The sequence below is a fragment of the Trachypithecus francoisi genome, unplaced genomic scaffold (assembly GCF_009764315.1).
Source record: "Trachypithecus francoisi isolate TF-2019V2 unplaced genomic scaffold, Tfra_2.0 Lachesis_group12, whole genome shotgun sequence".
In the NCBI taxonomy this organism is placed as follows: Eukaryota; Metazoa; Chordata; class Mammalia; order Primates; family Cercopithecidae; genus Trachypithecus; species Trachypithecus francoisi.
In genome coordinates, this window is record NW_022681457.1 from 12,255,348 (window position 1) to 12,278,523 (window position 23,176).

A 23,176-nucleotide genomic window follows, 5' to 3' on the forward strand; every position below is an offset into this window, starting at 1 on the left:
ATAAAGACAGAAAGCGGAATGCTGGTTGCCAGGGGATGGGAGGAGGGAAAACAGGAAGTTGTAGTTTAATGGATACAACATTTCAGTTTTGCTGGAAAAGAGTTCTGAAGCTGAATGGTGGTGATGGTTGCACAGCATTGTGAATGTCCTCAACACTACTGAGCTACATATTTAAAAGTAGTTGTGATGGTAAATTTTAGGTTACGTGTATTTTACCACAATTTTTTTTTTTTTTTTTTTTGACGGAGTCTCACTCCATCACCTGGCCAGGCTGGAGTACAGTGGCATGATCTTGGTTTGCTGCTGTCTCCGTCTCCCGGGTTCAAGTGATTCTCCTGCCTTGGCCTCCCAAGTAGCTGGGATTACTGACATTCACCACCACACCCAGCTAATTTTTGTATTTTCAGTAGAGACGGGGTTTTGCCATGTTGACCTGGCTGGTCTCGAACTCCTGACCTCACGTGATCCACCCACCTCGGCCTCCCAAAGTACTGGGATTGCAGGTGTGAGCCACCATGCCCAGCCCACGAATTTTTTTAAATGTTGAAAAAAAAAAAAAAGAAAAGAAAAAGAAATGCATCCACGAGATGAACTGAAAATATCTGTTGCAATATACAAAGGCAGTCAACACTCTTAGATACTGTGGAGGCGGCTTTTTCTCTGCTGAAATTAAGGGAATGAGTGTCATAGAGAATTCTCAAAGATGTGTCAACATTTCTAACAGGAGTTGTGGCTTTTTGCCTCAAATTTAAGGACAGCTGCATCATCAAACCCTGATCATGAGTGTTTAGGGTGGGTTACAGTTGCCCAGTATTTGTTTGACTCTGTTGAATGACATCTCAGATAGATAGTTTTCAACAGGCAGAAGAGTTTTTTGTTTTTTTGTTTTTTTTAATCTCTTGTACGTTTTTCCATAATAACAAACCCAAGTAAGTCAGCATCCAACCAGTGACCAGCAAATTTAGTGCAAACTCTTCAATGCTCGTGCCACATTTGGCACCTGGCTTGCATTGATTTGCCACCGAGTTGTGTAAATATTTCCCTCAGCTTTTAATTCATTCTTTATAAACAATATTGTTTAAATAAAGGATATTTGTTTTTCTCATTCTGACATTTTCTTTTCAACGTGCACTTGATGAGTATAATGTCCCCCATGAAATTTTTATTTGTAGAATAAATATTCCTTTTTGTCTGGTCTAGCACATTTTTATTTGAATAATGTATCATCTGAGTAAACATAGCCTTCTGTGCTCGCTAAAGCCTTCATCACGTGGGAGGGTCCTTAATATATTTATTCAGTTTAAAAACTTGTCTGATGCAAGTAATGTCATTCTGGTTGAAAAGCATTTACAAACAAAACAATGATATGCCAAGCTTTAGGGTTTACAAAGATTAACCTGGATCTCATAATAGATTATTTATTGTCATTGCATATTTAGCGGTTTTTTTTTTTCTGTAAATATTATTGAGATTACACTTTGGAAAAGAAAACAATACTAGTTTTTTTAGTGCTGAGTGAGCAGCTCAGCAGACCACAATGAAACCTCATGGTGCTTATCAAAATCAACAGATCTGTTGAAATGAATTTAATGCTGATGACTTTGTATGTGATTTGGTGACCTACAAAATATGTTTGTAGTTGCTTTTTTATTTCTATTTTCTTTCTGCTTGTAATTTCTTATTTGGAGAAGTCTTGGTTCTTTTTTTTTTTTTTTGAGATGGAGTCTCATTCTGTCAGCCAGGCTGGAGTGCAGTGGCACAATCCTGGTTCACTGCAATCTCTGCCTTCCGGGCTCAAGCAATTCTCCTGCCTCAGCCTCCCAAGTAGCTAGGATAACAGGCGTGTGCCACCATGGCCAGCTAATTTTTGTATTTTTGGTAGATACAGGGTTTCACCGTGTTGGCCAGGCTGGTCTCGAACTCCTGACCTCATGATCCACCCACCTCGGCCTCCCAAAGTGCTGGGATTACAGGTGTGAGCCACCGTGCCCAGCTGAGTCTTGGTTCTTATAATTAAAAAAAAAGTCTGTTGCAGCCGTTTTCATTTTCTATATCTTATTTTTTTTTGGTGGTCATAACTGTTTTTCTTATCATGACTTTGTTTGACAGCAATTTTGATTATTTCTATATTTTGAAGCTCCTACCATTCTTCTTTCAGACTGAAATTTAGCTTTCTAGGATACTTCCTTTTTGGCACATTTGAATTCTGATGTGATTCATAATTTTGAAAAAAAAAAAAAAAGACCCAGTAAACAAATATCTGAAATTAGATCATACACAAATGCTTTTCGAAATTGCCGTGACATTGTGTTGGGTGGTGCTGAAAAATTGTGTGATCGGAGTACACTTTTGCGATCATGATTGATGAATTGATGGGTTGAACGAATGTGTACAGGAATTTAGTCATTGGAGCATCTGCTTTTTGTTCCACTCTTCAGCATCAGAGGGAAATTTTTATGTGACATTTTGCCTGGAAGCACCAGACTCCCTCAGGACCGGCCACCTTGTGACATCTTCTTCAACAGGTGTCCTCAGTCTTTGTAGAACTCCACCAAGTTGGCCTCAAGTGAAACAGGGATGCAGCTAAATTCGAGATTATGGTTTTCCTGGGATGTTATCATCACAAATACCAAAGTAGTGGGTTTGTTGCTAACAGAGGAGAACGTGCATCTTGACTAAGCATTAGTGGTTACCAAATCCTCTGCTTATGAATTTTAAACTTCTGATCTTCCGAACATTTTTGCACAAGCTAGCTCTGGCTTTGTGCATCTCAAACCTTGTTTCTCTCCCATGGCTCTCATACTTCTGGTGCCCTGAGCGGCAGGACTTACTCCTACTTGATACACACCTTTGTATATTGATGTAGGGTTAGTACAGCAGGTAGGTAAAGAATTTCTGGAGCCTTCCTCCCTCCCTTTATTCCGACCTTTCCTGAGTCATATCATCCTAGAAAGATCTTCCCTGGCTTTGTCTAAAGCATGGCCTCTCATTTCATTCTCTCCCTGACAACCCTGATATAGTTTTCATTTGAGGACTCACCACCCCAACATCCTTTTCTGTTTACAGCCCACCTCCCCTGCTAGAACACAAGCTCTGAGAGGTGGAAGACCTCTTTTGTGGGTTTTGGCCAATCCCCAATCTCTAGCATGGTGTCTGGCACGTGATAGAGGTTCAGCAAATACTTCAACAAATAATGAATAAAGTTAATTTTTTCCGAGTGCAATCATGCCTCCCCATTCCTCTGCCAGGGCGGAGGCTGTGCCTGGTTTGCATGGCTTCTGCAGCTCCAGCTCCTCGTACTGAGTCTGGCGAATGATGGAACTCAGTCCATTTTAATCGCATGAATAAATGCACAGATGTGTGGATGCTGGGATGGATGGATGACGCTCCGAGCACGGGAGCTTGCAGGGAATTGGCGATTTCCAGTAAGGTGTGCTAAGACTCAAGGAAGCCCATTGTCTCTTCATTTGCAAGGACCCTGTCTGATAATTAAATTTTTCACACATCAGTGCTGTGCATGAGGTGTTGACAGAGTGGCTGTCTGCTGGGTCCTTCCCCCAGCCCATCCCATCCTCCAGGCAGAGTATTTTGTTGTTAGTTGCTCTGCTTGTTCATCCCTCAAGAGCTCTTGCCCTCTGCCATTGCAGAGGCTGTCTCCATGGAAACTGTAGCCAGCGTTTCCATGGAGAAAGGGCCGCAGAATCTGGAATTTTCCAGGCTCTAAAGGTGATCGCAAAAACATCTCAGCACACTCCAGACCTGGGCTGCCCAACATGGCAGCCACTGGCCACGGGTGGAGACTGACCGTTTGAAATGTGGCCGGTCCCCGCAGAGACATGCTGTCATGGCAAAGCACACAGTGGATTTTGAGGACTTGGTACAAAATAACATTTTTTAATTGAAATATTGCTAATAACTTTTATATTGATTAGTTTCACCTATCTTATTCTTTTTTTAAACAGTGGTTGCTAGAAAACATAGATTTACTTACGTGGTTCATATTTGTGGCTGAAATTTTATTTCTGTTGGGTGGCACTCTTCTAGAGTTTGCGTAACTGAATACATGAATAAATTAATGACTTTTGGTCAAACTGGGATCATTATCCATAAACCATTGCTTTCCAGCTTTTCTTCTTAGATGATTTGTTTTTTAAATAGTTAAGTATCTTAGTTGAAAGGTTTTTTTGTTTTTGCTTTTCGTTTTTTGTTTTTTTTTTGAGACAGAGTCCCACTCTGTCAGCCAGGCTGGAGTGCAGTGGCGTGATCTTGGCTCACGACAGCCTCCACCTCCCAGGTTCAAGCAAGTCTTCTGCGTCAGCCTCCTGAGTAACTGGGAATGCAGGCACGTGCCACCACACCCGGCTAATTTTTGTATTTTTAGTAGAGATGGGGTTTCACTGTTTTGGCCAGGCTGGTCTCGAACTCCTGACCTCAGGTGATCCACCGGCCTCAGCCTCCTAAAGTGCTGGGATTACAGGCGTGGGCCACTGTGCCCGGCTGAAAGATTTATAGATATAATTTTCAATATTGAATTAGGCTAGGAGTTAATTACAATGCTTTGAACAGGCATTAAAACACCTTTAATTTTTTTTAAAAGGAACCACCTCCTCCTGAGTATAAGATGCTGCATTATACTGCAGATGACGTCTTGTACATAGATTGTACCCATCGGCCTCCAACATCTTGCTGTCACTCATGGTGTCGTGATGGCTGCCATGTGGACAGGCAAATCTTCCTGATTTTCCTGTTGACCAGATGCCCAGAAACAGGGTCACAGAGTCAAAGGGTGTCTCTACACTCGGTGCTTTGATACCTGTGACTCAAATACTTACCAGAAAGACTGTGCCTGCCTCCCTTCCCACTGGCTTCATCCGAAGGGGTCTGAATTTGTCACAGCAATGACTTTTTGTTTTGGTTTTGACTTCCAGGTTTGAAAAACATTATGGTGACATACACATAACACAGTATCTACCACTTTAGCTACTTAAAAGTGTGCAGTTGGCCAGCCACGGTGGCTCAAGCCTGTAATCCCAGCACTTTGGGAGGCCGAGATGGGCGGATCACGAGGTCAGGAGATCGAGACCATCCTGGCTAACACGGTGAAACCCCGTCTCGACTAAAAAAAATACAGAAAACTAGCCGGGTGAGGTGGCAGGCGCCTGTAGTCCCAGCTACTCGGGAGGCTGAGGCAGGAGAATGGTGTGAACCCGGGAGGCAGAGCTTGCAGTGAGGCAAGATGGCACCACTGCGCTCCAGTCTGGGCGACAGAGCGAGACTCTGTCTCAAAAAAAAAAAAAAAAAAAAAGTGTGCAGTTCAGTGGCCTCAAGCACATGGACATTATTACCCAATGGTGGAGTTATCACCGCCATCCATCTCCCGAACTCTTGCAGAACAGACAGAGAGACAAACATGGCATGTTCTCACTTACTGGTGTGATCTAACAGTTGAATTCAAGGACACAGAGAGTAGAAGGTTGGTTACCAAAGGCTGGGAAAGGTAGTAGGAGGCTGGCGGGGAGGTGGGATGGTTAATGACGCACACGCACAAAATGTTAGCAAGAATAAGACTAAGACCTACTATTTGATAACACAACAGGGTGACTATAGTCAATAGTAACTGAATTGTACATTTTAAAATAAAGAGTGTAATTGGATTGTTTGTAACTCAAAGGATAAATGCTTGAGGGGATGGATTTGATAAAATCTTGCAAAACTGAAACTACCCATTAAACAACAACTCCCCATTTCCCCACCCCCTCCGCCTCAGCCCCTGGCAACCACCACTCTACTTTTTCAATCTATGAATCTGACTACTTTTGGTACCTTGTCTACCTAGAATCATACAGTATTTGACCTTTTGTGTCTGGCTTATTTCACTTAGAATAATGTCCTCAGGGTTCATCTATGTTGTAGCCTGTGTCAGAATTTCCTTTCTTTAATTCATTTATTCATTTTTTAGAGACAGGGTCTCACTCCGTCACCCAGTCTGAAGTGCGCAGTGGCACAGAAACAGCTCGCTGCAGCCTCAACATCCCGGCTCAAGCCGTCTTCCTACCCCAGCCTCCCGAGTAGCTGGGACTACAGGCGTGCACTACCATGCCTGGTTAATTGTTGTATTTTTGTGTGTGTGTGACCGAGTCTTGCTCTGTCACCCAGACTGAAGTGCAGTGGCACCATCTCAGCTCACTGCAAGCTCTGCCTCTGGGGTTCACGCCTTTCTCCTGCCTCAGCCTCCCCAGCAGCTGGGACTACAGGTGTCTGCCATCACACTTGGCTAATTTTTTTGTATTTTAGTAGAGACGGGGTTTCACTGTGTTAGCCAGGATGGTCTCAATCTCCTGACCTTGTGATCCGCCCGCCTTGCCCTCCCAAAGTGCTGGGAGTACAGACGTGAGCCACTGTATCCAGCAAATGTTGTATTTTTTAACACTGCTTTTTGCAGTGTTGCCAGGCTAGAATTTCCTTTCTTTTTAAGACTGGATAATATTCCATTTATGAAGAGACCACATTTTACTCATCCACCCATCCATCACTGGACACTGGGTTTCCCACCACTTTTGGGCTATGGTGAATATTGACTTCCAATTTTGCTTTACCAGAAGATTGGAGCATCTTTTCATGTTTCTTGAAAGTTTTCGCTGGACGTGGTGGCTCATGCGTATAATCCCAGCACTTTGGGAGGCTGAGGTAGGTGGATCACTTGAGGTCAGGAGTTCAAGACCAGCCTGGCCAACATGGTGAAACCACGCCTCTACTAAAAATACAACAACCAGCCAGGCGTGGTGGTGCATGCCTGTAATCCCAGCTACTCAGGAGGCTGAGGCAGGAGAATCACTTGAACCCGGGAGGCAGAGGTTGCAGTGAGCCGAGATCATGTCTCTGCACTCCAGCCTGGGCGACAAAGCAAGACTCAAAAACAAAAAAAAACAAAGAGTTTTGCTTTTTCTCTTTCATGAACTCTCTTTTCAGATCCCTGTCTTGCTTTCTCAATCTGATGTTCAGTTTTACCATCTTGACCCGAACAATTCCTTCGACTTTATACCACAGTGATTTCACCTGGTAGGTGGTTAAATCATGTTCGTGACAGGAGTCTCTCCATGTTCCTACATGTTTAGTGTTGGGATGGTCAGATCGAATGCCCTTTTATTTTGTGACTGTTGATGCTTGGATTGTTTTGAATGAGGCATTGCCCATGACATGATTATAAACATGTCCTCCCAAATCGTATTTTACTGCACATGATTTCTTCAGAAAAGCACTCTCTTCCTACTGTGGATACCGTGCCCATCCCTGCACCCAGAAACTCTAGTCCTCATGAAGGCCTCCAGATCCCATTGCTACAGGAGGGATTGGCAGCAGATCTGAATTGCCCCTCGGGACCCTCGGGAGCACATCTCTAACTGGAAACATGTGGTTCTTGGAAAGGAGCCGACTGGATATTGCCTGCTGGCCTAGTCATCAGATTATATTTTAGTTCAAAGACTCACCGTGGTTCATTAGCTTAGTGCTCGGCTGCAAACCAAACCATACACACATCTTCTCTCTAGCAGGAAGCGGTTGGATTTCTTGGAAACAACTTAATATCGGCCTCTGTTCTGAAGACGTGCGTTTCCGAACCCTGAAAATATCAAACACCAGGCATCTCCTTTCCAGACAACATCCTTCCCTCACCTTCCTTAGCTTTTCTCCTAGTTTTCCGGGGTGGAACCTCGGCCTCGTCACTCTGATGGACTGGGTGCCTGTGTTGAGTCCTGGTCCAAAGTTGGTGTTTTTGTGTGCACATTGCAGATTTTTTTTTTTTTTTTTTCTGAGACGGAGTCTTGCTCTGTCGCCCAGGCTGGAGTGCAGTGGTGCAATCTTGGCTCACTGCAACCTTCGCCTCCCGGGTTCACGCCATTCTGGTGCCTCAGCCTCCTGAGTAGCCGGCGCCAGCCACCGCGCCGGGCTAATTTTTTGGATTTTTAGTAGAGACGGGGTTTCACCATGTTAGCCAGGATGGTCTCGATCTCCTGACCTCGTGATCCACCCGCCTCAGCCTCCCAAAGTGCTGGGATTACAGGCGTGAGCCACCGCACCCGGCCTATTGCAGAGTTTTAAACAGAATAGCCATCTGGTTCTGGATATGCTTGGCTAACCCAAATTACACAATGGGTTGAAATCATGGATAGGTCAATGAGAATTTCAGGGGTTTTTTTTTCTGTGTGTATACACACTCCCACACTCACACTTCCACACACACATACACGTATAAACAAATATTCGAGGAAACTGTTTGCATTTTCTTAAAGGTATTATTTGAGTCAAAGCATTGTGCAAATGAATCTTAGAGGAAGCCTCTCCCCAATCTGGGCGCATCGCACCCCCAGCTCCTCCTGCCTTTGTAGAAATTCTGCAGAGCGGCCGGGCGCGGTGGCTCAAGCCTGTAATCCCAGCACTTTGGGAGGCCGAGACGGGTGGATCACGAGGTCAGGAGATCGAGACCATCCTGGCTAACACCATGAAACCCCGTCTCTACTAAAAAATACAAAAATCTAGCCGGGCGAGGTGGCGGGCGCCTGTAGTCCCAGCTACTTGGGAGACTGAGGCAGGAGAATGGCATGAACCCGGGAGGCGGAGCTTGCAGTGAGCTGAGATCCGGCCACCGCACTCCAGCCTGGGCGATAGAGGGAGACTCCGTCTCAAAAAAAAAGAAAGAAAGAAAGAAATTCTGCAGAGCAAACTGCTTGCAAATCATGCTGGGGAAGGAAGTCTTCACTTACAGAGCAAAGGGAATCCACTGAAGTGATTTAAGCATGGAAGCAAAGCAGTCATACTTTCCTTTGAGGCCTATTAATCTCTAGGGGTGGAAAAAGTTTGTATGTATGTGCGTATATGTATATGTGTATACATACATACACACACAACCAATAATTATTGGTCAAAGAGAAGAACACTTCTAGGGCTCTGGACCTCAAAGATCCAAATGTCTCCTCATAGTCTAACAGCTCCATGAAACACATTGCTTAGAGCTTGCTGCATGTCCAGCCTTTTATTTTTCCATGCTGATCTCCACAAAAAGTTTTACATAAAATTGGGATACCTTCTGTGCAGTTTTCCATCTTCTTTTTTATTTAATGCATGTGCATTTCCACATCGGGAAGTATACTTTAAAATATGGCTGTATTTTGAAAGAGAGAAAGAGCTTCCCTATTTGTTTCTTTTTCCCCCGCTTTTATATTTTATTTTATTTAATTAATTAATTTATTTTTTTGAGACGGAGTCTTGCTCTGTCGCCCAGGCTGGAGTGCAGTGGCCGGATCTCAGCTCACTGCAAGCTCCGCCTCCCGGGTTCACGCCATTCTCCTGCCTCAGTCTCCCGAGTAGCTGGGACTACAGGCGCCCGCCACCTCGCCCGGCTAGTTTTTTGTATTTTTTAGTAGAGACGAGGTTTCACCGTGTTAGCCAGGATGGTCTCGATCTCCTGACCTCGTGATCCACCCGTCTCGGCCTCCCAAAGTGCTGGGATTACAGGCTTGAGCCACCGCGCCCGGCAACATCATTTTTTAGAGATGGGTTTCGCCTTGTTGCCGAGGCTGGGACAATACAGTACTGCTGACTCCAGGAACAATGTGGAACAGCAGGCCTCACAAGCTCATTCACTGCACTTAACTGAAATGGACTCTGTTTCTGATTAGGAAAATGCCACCTGCTCACTGGATTCACCATTCTTGGTGAGGATAGTTTATCGACTCGACTGCAAATGGGCACATTTTGTAAACAAGGCTGCCCAAGTGATAGACATTCTTTGGACATTTGAGCGAGTTTCCATTGAGGATAAATTCGTAGCTAGAGAATTAAAAAGTGGGGCCAAGAAATGAAATCAGACACAAATTGACAAATTGCTCACCACCTATAAAGAGGTAAGAGCTAGGATCGACTTGTGTTTTTAAAGGAGGGTCATGACTGCTTATTGGAGAAGGGCCTTGAAGGCTAAGCACGGAAGCCTGGAGACAAGGGTGGGAATGGTCTGGATGGTGGCAGCTTAGACTAGGGCGGTGGCCAAGGGTGCAAAATGACTGGTGGGAAAGGACAAAGCCTTAAATGGGAACAGATCCAGGGATAGTGGGGAGAGATCCTACTTCTTGAATCTCTTAGCGAGTTCCAGGGAACCAGGTCCAGATGTCAGCCAGCATCCTTCCTGCCAGGGTATCCCTGATTCATGACCTAAACAGAGTCCAGATGTATCCAGTTGAGTAAGGAAGAGATCAACCGTGGTGGCTCACACCTGTAATTCTAAAACTGTGGGAGGTCGAGGTAGGAGGCTTGTTTGAAGCCAGGAGTTTGAGACAAGCCAAGGCAACATAACAAGACCCTGTCTCTACAAAAAAGTTAAAAAATAAAAAAATTAGCCGAGGTTGTGGGGCAGGCCTAGAGTCCCAGCTACCCAGGAGGCTGAGGCTAGAGGATCACTTGAGCCCAGGAATTTGAGCTATGATGGCACCGCTGCTTTCCAGCCAGGACAACAGAGCAAAACCCTGTCTCTTTAAAAAAAAAAAAAAAAAGGCCAGGTGTGGTGGCTCATGCCTGTAATCCCAGCACCTTGGGAGGCCAAGGCAGGTGGATCATTTGAGGTCAGGAGTTCGAAACCAGCTTGGCCAACATGGTGAAACCCCGTCTCTACTAAAAATACAAAAATTAGCCTGGCATGGTGGGGCGTGCCTGTCATCCCAGCTACTCGGGAGGCTGAGGCAGGAGAATCGCTTGAACCCGGGAGGCGGAGGTTGAAGTGAGCCAAGATTGCACCACTGCACTCCAGCCTGGGCGACACAGCAAGACCCTGTCTCCAAAAAAAAAAAAAAAAAAGCAGATATCTGCAGATTCAAAACAAAACATCCCAGCACAGAACAGCCACATCATATATGTCTTTTTGTACAAATGGATAAGGATACCCCACTCCCCATCATCATTCTATCTGTAATAGATTGTTTTCAGAGGACAGACGTTGTCATCCAGGAAAAGCTGCTCCTTCAGTTCTTCTTACGATTTCAATTCTGTTAGTGGCTCTCAAGAGAAATAACTAAGAATGGTGAACAAGAAAGGAAAGCGGATTCTTTCAGCTGGTTGTGAGGGCAGTGGGGAGATTAAGCCGTGTGATCACATAGGCAGTGACTGGGCGTGGGGCTGCACCGACCGTGCCCAGCCTCCCCTTTAGACATTTATTCTCCGTGCAATAACTTCTATTCTTTCATCTGCAGTAGTGTAGCAATCACTATGTGAATACATCCTGGTCTTAGTCTGTTAAGGCTGCTATAGCAAAAATACTCTCGATTGGGTGGACTAGAAACGACAGATTTTTATTCCTGGCAGTTCTGGAGGGAAAATCCAAGGTGTGGCAGATTCAGTGCCTAGGGAAGCACTGCTTCCCGCCGTCTTCTCGAGGGAGCTCTCTGGGGTCTTGTTAAAAATTAATCAATTAGTTTTTAAATTGACAAGTAAAATCGTGTATGTTTATGGTGACGACCTGATGTTTTGAAATCTGTATACACTGTGGAATGGTTACGTTGAGCTAACTGATATATGCCTTTCTACCTCCCATACTTTTTCATGGTGAGAACACTTAAAATCTACTTTTTTAGCAATTTTTACGTTGTCATGAACTATAGTCACCATGTTGTACAATAGACCTTGTGAGTTCTACGGCCTCTTGTCTAGGGCAATCATCCCATGGTGAGCCTCCACCCTCATCATCTAATCCGCTCCCAAAGGTCCCACCTCCTAATACTACCTCGCTGGGATATGTTAAATTGATATTTAGCATATAAATGGTGGGGGGAGGTGGGGACGCAAACATTCCATCTGTAGCAATCATCCTTCATTTGCTCCATCTCCTCTTGAGGGACATTCTGGCTGCTCCCCACCCTGATTTTTTATTTTTGGGGATCAGAGTCACTCTGAATGTCTCAGACAGTACCTCACACATCACTCTCACCTTATCAATACTTACTGATTGGTCGAAGGTTGCAATGGGCAACCTTGTGTATGTTCCCTTGCCCACATGATGGAGAATTTCTTCAGGTGATACAGGTAGGGGTGGAGCCGTGAGCCACGGAGAAAGCACGATTCTTTTTTTTTTTTTTTTTTTGAGTTGGAGTCTCTCTCTGTTGCCCAGGCTGGAGTGCAGTGGCTCAATCTCAGCTCACTGCAACCTCCGCCTCCCAGGTTCAAGCAATTCTGCTGCCTCAGCCTCCCAAGTAGCTGAGATTACAGGCATGCACCACCCTGCCCAGCTAATTTTTTGTATTTTTAGTAGAGATGGGTTTCACCCTGTTGGCCAGGCTGGTCTCGAACTCTTGACCTCAAGGGATCTACCAGCCTCAGCCTCCTAAAGTGCAGGGATTACAGGCGTGAGCCACCATATTTGTTTTCAAATAGTGCAGAATGTATTTCTAAAGAGGCATTTTCCTTGTTTCCTCTTGGCAGCTCTGTAAACAAGGACCTGCTTTACTTTTGCTCTCTGCCATCTCCCCAGCACCTCACACCAAGTCTGGTGCATACAAAGTCCTCTATTTGTCTGTCTCAAATATACATGAGTGAATGAATGAATTACTTTATGTTCCAAATTGGCACTGAAGTGGATAGACATATATTTAGCCTGTCTTTCTCACAGAATATGTTATCATGACATTAAATGTTCCTCCAAAAATATTTGTTTTGGGAAGAATTCGGTTTGTGCATCAAGATTACAGGATAAAAGGATACTCGTTGTATACACTTGTTGCTAACTTCTTGCTAATGTAGACAAAGATGTGCTAACTGCTCTCCTTCCTGAACGTTTATGAATGTCTGCAGACAGCAGATTCCCAGAAGTAGACTGGCTAAGTCAAAGCACACACACTTTTTAAATTTTGGCACCTATCCCCAAAGTTTGGTCACTAGCTTTTGAGAATGTGCATTTTCCTATAACCTTCCTTACTCTAATATTATTCTTGTTTTCAATTTCATTCGTCTGAAATGACTTCTTTTTACTTTGAGTGTCTGTTTTGGAATGAGAAGTAGGGTAGGCTCACGCCTGTAATCTCAGCACTTTGGGAGGCCAAGGCGGGCAGATCACTTGAGCCCAGGAGTTTGAGATTAGCCTGGGCAACATGGTGAAGTCCCGTCTCTACATATGGTGTTTTTTTTTTGTATTTTACCGGGGGGTGGTAGCACGTGCCTATATTCCCTGCTACTTGGGAGGCTGAGGTGGAAGAATTGCTGGACCACAGGAGGTCAAGGCTGCAGTGGGCTGTGATCATGCCACTGCACACTCCAGCCTGGACGACAGAGCCGAGACTCAGTCTGAAAAAAAAAAAAGTAGTAGTAGGGTGGAATATCTCTTTTATGTTTATTGCACCTGTAAATACTCTCTGGTAAATATTCTACTCATATTCTTTGCCCATGTTTCTGTCTTGGTGTTCAACTTTTCCTGACTTTCTATACATTTATTTATGTATACAGTTTTTATGTATCTCATATGTTTATATTAGTGATATCAAGTTCTGGATCATCATCTCTATTTTTACATATTTGACCTGGGCTTGCCATTTAAGTCTTGTTTATGGTGGACGTCTTCCCTACACACAACACACACATTTTCAATTTTTGTGAAGTATAGATTTATTATTTTATATTCGTTAACTTTCGTGTCATGTTTAGTACATCTTTCTTCATCCTATAGCTTCAAAAGTATTCTCTTCGATTTTCTTGCCATGACTGCAGAATGGAGGCCATGAGCCCACTTCCTTGCCCCAAGCACTGCCCTACTCAGATGGCAAAAGCACTGGCCTCCCCACTCAGACGGCACAAGCACTGCCCCCCCTACTCAGACGGCACTCTAGGACTGGAATGTCCCACAGAGCAGCCACAAACCACAGGTGACTGTTAAGCACTTAATATGCGGCTTCTGTGAATTAAGCCATGCCACATAGTGAATTTCAAAGACTTAGTATTAAAAAAGAATATAAAATATATTATTACAATTTTTATATTGATTGCATGTTGAAATGATAATGTTTTTGAAACATGGGGTTAAACAAAATATATTATTAAAATGAATCTCATCTATTTCTTTTAAAAGCTTATAGAAAATAAAAATAGTGAATTGTAACAATGACTTCCAAAAAATAGAAATATCTGCCCAGGCGCGGTGGCTCACGCCTATAATCCCAGCACTTTGGGAGGCCGAGGTGTGTAGATCACGAGGTCAGGAGATCAAGACAATCCTGGCCAACATGGTGAAACCCCGTCTCTACTAAAAATACAAAAATTAGCCGGGCATTGCAGCGCACGCCTGTAATCCCAGCTACTCGGGAGGCTAAGGCAGGAGAATCACTTGAACCCAAGAGGGGGATGTTGCAGTGAGGCAAAATCACACAACTGCACTCCAGCCTGGGCAACAGAGCAAGACTCCGTCTCAAAAAAACAAAACAAACAAACAACAACAACTATATATATATATATATACACACACACATATAGAATTAATAGAAAACTTAAAATGATAAAAATGGTTCACATCATAATCTATCAGATTAAAGTCCTTCAAGAAGACCTTGGTTACTGCAGGAAGAATTTGAGCTCAAATAAATAGAAGTTCAGATGGTAGAAATCTTTCTAACTGGAGACTCTTGGTCTTTGAGAAATAGTTTGAATGTCAACATCTCGCCCAGTTGCCAGATAAAACCTCGGTTCAACAACCCACCATGGAATTTTTCCCTGATTAACGAGCTAAATTCTGTACTGGAATCCAAGCAATATATATGTTGCCATCCAACTCAGGAAGAGACTGGCTTTCTCGGAAAGAGCACAACCCACCCAGTGTTCTGGAGACCTCTGTTTCCAAACCATAAAAATATTAAATACTAGCCATCTGTTTTGCAGATCGTGTCCCTGATTTCCATCATTCGTCAGTTTCTTTTTCCTCCCTCTCATTTCCTGGGGTGAACATCCTGCCCCCTCATTTTCTGGGTTCCCATCATGAGGGTCTGTTAAGGGACCTGGCATGAAGCTGGTGGCTGTGTGTGATGCGTAATGCCAGCCTACTTCCACTGGACAAAATTCTGTTATACATTCAGAGCAAAACTAAACAAATGATAATTCACTTAAAATTTAATAACAGCTTTGTTGAGATAGTCACACATTCTACAATTCATCCATTTAAAGAATGTATAATTCAGTGGGTTTTAGTGTGGTCACAAGAGTTGTGAAATCATACCATAATGAAATTTAGAACATTTAGAGTTTTAGAATACCTAGATCGCCCCCTATCAAAAAAATCCCATGCCCTTAGCCATAAGGGCATTTTCTCCCAATGTTCCCCAGCCCCAGGCAGTACATGAATCTGTAGATTTTAATTTTATTATTTTATTTTATTTTTATAGGTACAACACATCATGTATCTATAGATTTTTCTATTTTGAATCATATGATACATGACTTTTGGGTAAGGTTTTTTCACTTAGCTTAATGTTTTTGAGCTCATCCATGCTGTAACATGTATCAGTGCTTAATTCTTGTTTATGGCCAAATAATATTTCATTGTATGGATGTGCTGCATTTTATTTATGTATTTGTAAGTTGATAGACATTTGGGCTGTTTTCACTTTTTGGCTATTATGACTAATGCTGCTATGAACATTTGTATAGAAGTTTTTGTTTGTGTGGATGTATGTTTTCATTTCTTTAGGGTATCTATCTAGGAGTAGAATTACCGGGTCTCAGGATAATGCTGTATTTAACCTTTTGAGGAACTGCTTTCCAAAATAGCTGCACCAGTTTACATCCCCACCAGCATTTATGAGGATTCCAGTTTCTCTGTCCTCACCAACACTTGTTATAGTCCATGGTTTTTGACTATAGCCATCATAATGGGTGTAAAGTGACATCTCATTGTGGTTTTAATTTGCATTTCCTTGGTGGCTAATGATAGTGAATATCTTTTCATGTGCTTATTGGGTATTCGTGTATCTTATTGCCATAGTATCCACTGAGAACCTTTGCTCCTTGGTCACCCTACAACCAACCATTTTCAAAATAGCTGGTTTATCCATGACAGTTTGGATACTGAGTTTTTGTGGGTACAGTGAAATCAGAAAAAAAAAAAAAAACATACAAGAGAATTTAGTCGGTAGCTGGAGAAAACCTTTGGAGAGAGTCTTGACAGGACTTGCTAATGGACAACATTTGCAATATCTGTTCAGGTCAACTTTGAAGTTAACAGAGGCTGAAGTGCTGGAATCAATCCATCCCAGAATGGTTTCTAATTAAGGGTGCAATGTAAGATCACTCTGGCTGCAGGGAAGGAGGCAGAGGAAGGGAAAGGGAAAGGCAGGGAGATACCAGGAGGCCTAGCTGGCCACTCACTAAATCTAGATAGAATTAGTCAATTCTTCCAATGTACTTTCATTAATTTATTTATAAATTATATACACAGAAAAATGTTAGGGGCAAAATAAAACAGGGAAAATTTTTCAGAGGATAAGATAAACAATAAAGGCCGGGCGCGGTGGCTCAAGCCTGTCATCCCAGCACTTTGGGAGGCCGAGACGGGTGGATCACGAGGTCAGGAGATCGAGACCATCCTGGCTAACACGGCGAAACCCCGTCTCTACTAAAAAATACAAAAAACTAGCCGGGCGAGGTGGCGGGCGCCTGTAGTCCCAGCTACTCGGGAGGCTGAGGCAGGAGAATGGCGTAAACCCGGGAGGCGGAGCTTGCAGTGAGCTGAGATCCGGCCACTGCACTCCAGCCTGGGCTACAGAGCGAGACTCCGTCTCAAAAAAAAAAAAAAAAAAAAAGATAAACAATAAATGAAAATGGAAGCTCCAATAATTTATTTCCACACATGACCTCTTTTGAGACCTCAAAGGGGTCCCAGCATGCAATGAAGTTGGGCCAGGGTAATGACAGAAGATGGGGGGTGAGTGGAATGGCTGAAGGTAGACTCTGGAGAAGGATTTGATCTGATGTGCTGATGCACTTGGTTTCTCATTGTTGGAAACAATGTGAGACCACGGATGGCTGTAGTTAGGAAATGATTTGGAGTGCTCAGGAGGGAGGTCTGTGCTGTTGGTGGAGGGGGAGAAAATCATGGAGAAGTGAGTTGAGAGTGTGGCCAGGGGACCGGAGGAGACGTCAGTGGGGATAAAGAAAAGCTAAGAGCTAACACGGAGTCCCGAAGGCTCAACCTGGAGACCTGAAGTGACAGAAGAGCCCCCAGGCCTCGGTCTGCAGCTTTCTCTGAGAGCCTGAGATCTATCAGCACCCTTTCAGCAATACTTCTTGTGGTTGCCAGCCACCGCTAGTTTCTCTTGATGCAACTAAGAATTCCAACGCAAACAAAAGGCAGCGGCTCACATGCCCTGCTGTGCTCCCCTCTGTGAGGACCTCATCCAAGAACATATTTTAAGATACACAGGACCCATGATCTAAGCACGGATGGAGAAAACTGCAAGCTTGAGCCCCTCCCCCTTGCTGCCTCAGGAGCACTGATTTTCTGTGAAGGACAGATGCAGCCTCCAGCGGTTGCCATGGAAACCAAGGCTGCAGAGAATGAAGTTTTCCAGTCTCTGGAGTCCGTTGTGTGTGGGTGGATGCAAGATCCCAGCCTGGCATACAGCAGGCAACTAATAAATGTCTGTAGAAGGACTAAGTGTTTGTCTCCTCCACTCCCACCACGCCTCGGCATTCTGTGCTAGAACAATAATCTTCTTGTGGGCTTGAAATCTGCGAGGTTGAAATTTTGTAAAAACTCCCTAGATTTATTGAGTTATAATTTACATATAATATGATTTACCTATTTTAAATATACAGTTTGATGCATTTTGGTTTTTGTATACACTCATGAAACCACCACCACAATCAATATACAGAACATTTAATTAGTCTAAAAAGTTTCTTGGCCAGGCAAGGTGGCTCACACCTGTAATCCCAATGCTTTGGAAGTCTGAGGTGGGGGGATTGTTTGAGGCTAGGAGTTCAAGACCAGCCTTGGCAACAAAGCAAGACCCTGTCTTTACAAAAAAAAAAAAAAAAATTAGCTGAGTGGGGTGATATCTGCCTGTACTCTCAGCTACTTGGGAGGCTGAGATGGAAGGATCACTTGAGCCTGGGAGGTCAAGGCTTCAGTGAGCTATGATCATGCCACTGCACTCCAGTCTAGTCTGCAGAGCAAGACCCTGTCTCAAAAAAAAAGTATAATACATATATGTATATATATATATATATAAATTAAAAAACAAGAAGTTATTGTATTAGTCTGTTCTCACATTGCTATAAAGAACTACCTGAGACTGGGTAATTTATAAAGAAAAGAGGTTTAATTGACTCACAGTTCCACAGGCTGTACAGGGAGCAGGGCTGGGGAGACCTCAGGAAACTTACAATCATGGCGGAAGACAAAGGGGGACCAGGCATGTTTTACGTGGCCAGGACAGGAGGAAGAGATGGGGGGAGGTGCTACACACTTTTAAACAATCAGATCTCATGAGAACTCACTCATTATTATGAGAACAGCAAGGGGGACATTCCACGGCCATGATCCAGTCACCTCCCACCAGTCCCTGCCTCCAACACTGAGGATTACAATTTGACATGAGATATAGGGAGTTGGGTGGACACAGACCCAAACCACAGCAGGTTTTTCTGTGCTAATTTGCCTTAGATTCTCCCCTCCCTCCATCCCAGCACCACACCATTCCAATCTACTTCCAGTCTCTATTGTTTTGTGACTTTCTAGAATTTTATGTAAACGGAATTATGCAATCTTTTTTCAACTTTCTTCTCCTAATGTTTTGAGATACATCCATGTTGTTACATGTATTAAGATTTTACTGATTAATATTAATTATTAAATAATTATACTCTGTTCCTTTTTACTGCTCAGTGGTATTCCATAATATGGATATATCAGTTTATCTATTTTCCCGTTGGTGGCTATTTAAACTGTTTCCAATTTGAGGGGCAGGGGGCAGTTACAGCATTATGCAGCTATCAACATCCTTTTCTAGCAACATTTTAAGATTTCTCCCAGGTATTTGCAAACCTAGGGTGTTCCATTTTTTTCACAAAAACAATAGACATCCATGTGGATGGGGTGAAAAAGGATCTGTATACACTGCTGATGGGAATGTCAATTAGTACAACCTCTGCGGAAAGCACCATGGAGATTTCTCAAGTAACTAAAAGCAGATCTGCCATTCCTTCCAGCAAGCCCACGACGGGGTGTGTACCCAAAGGTGTCTCTCATATAAAAGAGACACCTGCATTCATATGTTTATTACAGCTAATTCACAATTGCAGAGATATGACATCAACCTAAGTGCCCATCCAACAGATGGGTGGATAAAGAAAATGTGGTACATATACAGCATGGAACACTGCTCAGCCCTTGAAAAAGAATGAAATCATGTCTTTTGCAACAATTTGGATGGAACTGAGGGCCCTTATTCTTTTTTTTTTTTTCCTGAGACAGGGTCTTGCTCTGTCACCCAGGCTGGAGTGCAGTGGCGTGATCTCAGCTTACTGCAACCTCCACCTCCCTGGTTCAATTGATTCTCTTGCCTCAGCCTCCCGAGTAGCTGGGACTACAGGCGCGCATCACCACGCCCAGCTAATTTTTTGTAATTTTAGTACAGATAGGGTTTCACCATGTTGTCCAGGTTAGTCTCGAACTCTTGACCTCACGTGATCCACTTGCCTTGGCCTCCCGCTGTGCTGGGATTACAGGTGTAAGCCCAGCGCTAAAGGCCCTTATTCTAAGTGAAGTAACACAGCAATGGAAAACCAAATACCACATGTTCTCACTTATAAGTGGGAGCTAAGCTGTGGGTACACAGAGGCAGACAGGGTGGTATAATGGACAGTGGAGACTCGGAAAAGGGGCAGGAAGGGAGAAAGGGAGGGATACAAAAACTGCATATTGGGTACCATGTACATTACTTGGGTGATGGGTGCAGCCCAGACACCACCCCCATCCAATTCATCCATGTCATCAAAAATCACTGGTACCTATAAAGCTACTCAAATAAACAGATTTAAAAAACAAAACATAGACTGGCACACACACAAAATAGCATCTTATACTTTTTGTTTCATTCTTGCCAGTTGGATAGAAGGAAAATGGTTTCCCTGTTGACATGGCTGTCCAATTTTTGGATTACAAATGAGTTGAAGAATCCGCGTCATCTTTCTTTGAATTGAATTGACTTTCTCTCTCTCTCTCTCTCTCTCTCTCTCTCATGTTTGTTCCCCCCCCCCCCCCGAAGCCTTGCTCTGTTGCCAGGCTGGAGTGCAGCAGTGCGATCTCGGCTCACTGCAACCTCCACCTCCCGGGTTCACGCCATTCTCCTGCCTCAGCCTCCCGAGTAGCTGGGACTACAGGCACCTGCCACCACACCCGGCTAATTTTTGTATTTTTAGTAGAGACGGGGTTTCACCGTGTTAGCTGGAATGGTCACAATCTCTTGACCTCATGATCTGCCCACCTCAGCCTCCCGAAGTGTTGGGATTACAGGCGTGAGCCACCGTGCCTGGCCTCTTTTAGTTATTTTTAAATGTACAAATAAATTATTATTGACTGTAGTCACCCAGTTGTGCTATCAGATACTAGGTCTTTGTCACCCTTTAACTATTTTTCTGTGCCCATTTACTGTCCCCACTTGCCCCCCAACCCCCAGCACATACTGCCTTGTGCTGAAGAAGAAGAAGAGACCATTAGCCCCTTCCTGGCCCAAACACTGTCCCCTCATCATCCCCAGATGGAAGCTCCCAGACCTACAGGGAGGCTTTCAGTTCCCGGTGCTGCATGAGGAATTTGGACCAAATCCAAATAGAAAACGGGGTCAGAAGGGAATGACATTTCTAACTGAACAGCCACGGTCCCTGAGAAGAAACAGTTACAATGTCAGCTGCCAGATAAGACGTCAGGTCAAGGACCCACCGTGGAACGTCCCCTTGGTTCCTAAGCCAAATGCCCAGCTGGAATCCCAGCAATACACATGTTGCCTTCAGCAAGGGAATGATTTTCTCATAAACAGCACAGCCTGGCCAAGGTTCTGGAGACCTCTGTTTCTAAGCCATGGAAGTATTTTATTCTGGGCCAGGCGCCATGGCTCATGCCTGTAGTCTCAGCACTTTTGGGGGCCAAGGTGGTTGGATCGCTTGAGCCCTGGGCAACATAGAAGGACCTCATCACCACAAAAAAATACAAAAATTATCTGGGCATGGTGGCACACCACTGTGGTCCCAGCGACTCTGGAAGCTGAGGCCAGAGGATCACTTGAACCTGGCAGGTCAAGGCTGCCGTGAGCTGAGATTGCACCCCTCACTCCAGACTGGGTAACAGGGGGAGACACTGTCTCTAAAAATATATATAAAATAATGAAACAAGCACATATTGTATTCTGGTTGTCATTTTGCAGATTATATCCCCTGGTCCTGTCAGTCATCATTTTGGGGCAGTTGTTGTTGTTGTTGTTGTTGTTTGGGGGGTGGATGTGAAAATCTTTCCGCTTCATAATATTCCAGGCATCACTGGTGCTAACTCCCTCCACACCTGGATATGCTCATGGAACTAAATTTCCATCACGTGTTGGATTCCATGAATTACCAAAATCAGTAAGAATGGACTTTTTTTTTTTTTTTAGGTATATAAACTATTTATTAACAGACAAAGCCTACAGACTTATTTCTTCTTGGACACACCTACGGGCAGCCACGGCGGCCAGTGGTCTCGGCGTGCTGGCCTCGGACACGAAGGCCCCAGAAGCGGCGCAGCCCTCTGTGGGCCCGAATCTTCTTCAGTCGCTCCAGGTCTTCACAGAGCTTGTTGTCCAGACCATTGGCTAGGACCTGGCTGTATTTTCCATCCTTTACAATCTTCTGTCTGTTGAACAACCAGTCTGGGATCTTGTACTGGCGTGGATTCTGCATAAGGGTGATCACACGTTCCACCTCCTCCTCAGTGAGTTCTCCCGCCCTCTTGGTGAGGTCAATGTCTGCTTTCCTCAACACCACATGGGCGTATCTTCGGTCCACACCCTTAATGGCAGTGATGGCAAAGGCTGTTTTCTGCCGCCCATCGATGTTGGTGTTGAGTACCCGCAAAATACGCTGGAACTTTTCAGGGATCACTAGAGACATGGCGGCAGCACAAGCGGCGGTGTGTAGGCCTCCTGTGGAAGAGCAAGAATGGACTTTTAACACTTCGTCTTAGTCTGAATTAAGTTCACACACATAGCTGTCTTCACAGGGTTTGTCTGCCTTTTCCTATAACAGTTATGTCAACACGACCCCACAGCAAAGACCACATTGCTTGCTGTTGTGGGCTGAAATGTGTGCCCCTGAACTCACGCTGCAGCTCTACCTTCCAGCACCTCAGAGTGTGAGCATATTTGAAGATGGGGTCTTTACAGAGGTGATCCAGTTAGAACAAGATCATTAGTATCATCCGTGTCTCCTGATTCAATGTGGCTGGAGCAGCCGGGCGTGGTGGCTCACGCCTGTGATCCCAGCACTTTGGGAGGCCAAGGCGGGCAGATACCCTGACATCAGGAATTTGAGACCAACCTGGCCACCATGGTGAAACCCTCTCTCTACTTAAAAAAAAACACAAAAATTAGCCAGGCGTGATAGTGGGCACCTGTAATCCCAGCTACTTGGGAGGCTGAGGCAGGAGAATCACTTGAACACGGAAGCTGGAGGTTGCAGTGAGCCAAGATCGCGCCACTGCACTCCAGCCTGGTTGACAAGAGAGAGACTCCATCTCAAAAAATAAAATAAAATAATAAAAAATAAAAAATGACTGGAGCCCTGAGCAGGAGAGGAGATGAGGACAGAGGCACATGCAAAGTGATGTCCACGTAAGGACATTGGGAGAAGGTGGCCATCTCTACACACTGAGAAAAGAGGCCTAAAGAGAAACCAACCCTGCCAGCACCTTGATCTCAGACTTCCAGCCTCCGGAATGGTAAGAAAATAGATTTCTGTTGTTGAAGCCGCCCTGTCTGTGGTGTTCTCTTGTGGCAGTCCTGGCAGGTTAATGCACTTACCCAACCAGAGTGCCCCAAACCCTTCCCACGTAGCAATTCTGGAGCTTAGACAGTCTGTGGATCGTAGTAAGGAACTAGATCTTTATCTGACAGTGACATGAATCTATTGA

The 23,176-nt window shown here is 44.4% G+C and overlaps 1 protein-coding gene across 1 annotated transcript; it reads right to left on the bottom strand.

Moving 5' to 3' along the window:
• Positions 1-21,645: 21,645 nt before the first annotated feature.
• On the bottom strand, positions 21,646-22,492 carry LOC117093791 (40S ribosomal protein S18-like). Its single transcript, XM_033229286.1, has one exon. The coding sequence runs from the start codon at positions 22,156-22,158 to the stop codon at positions 21,721-21,723; it is 438 nt and encodes a 145-aa protein (XP_033085177.1). The 5' UTR covers positions 22,159-22,492; the 3' UTR covers positions 21,646-21,720.
• Positions 22,493-23,176: the final 684 nt, after the last annotated feature.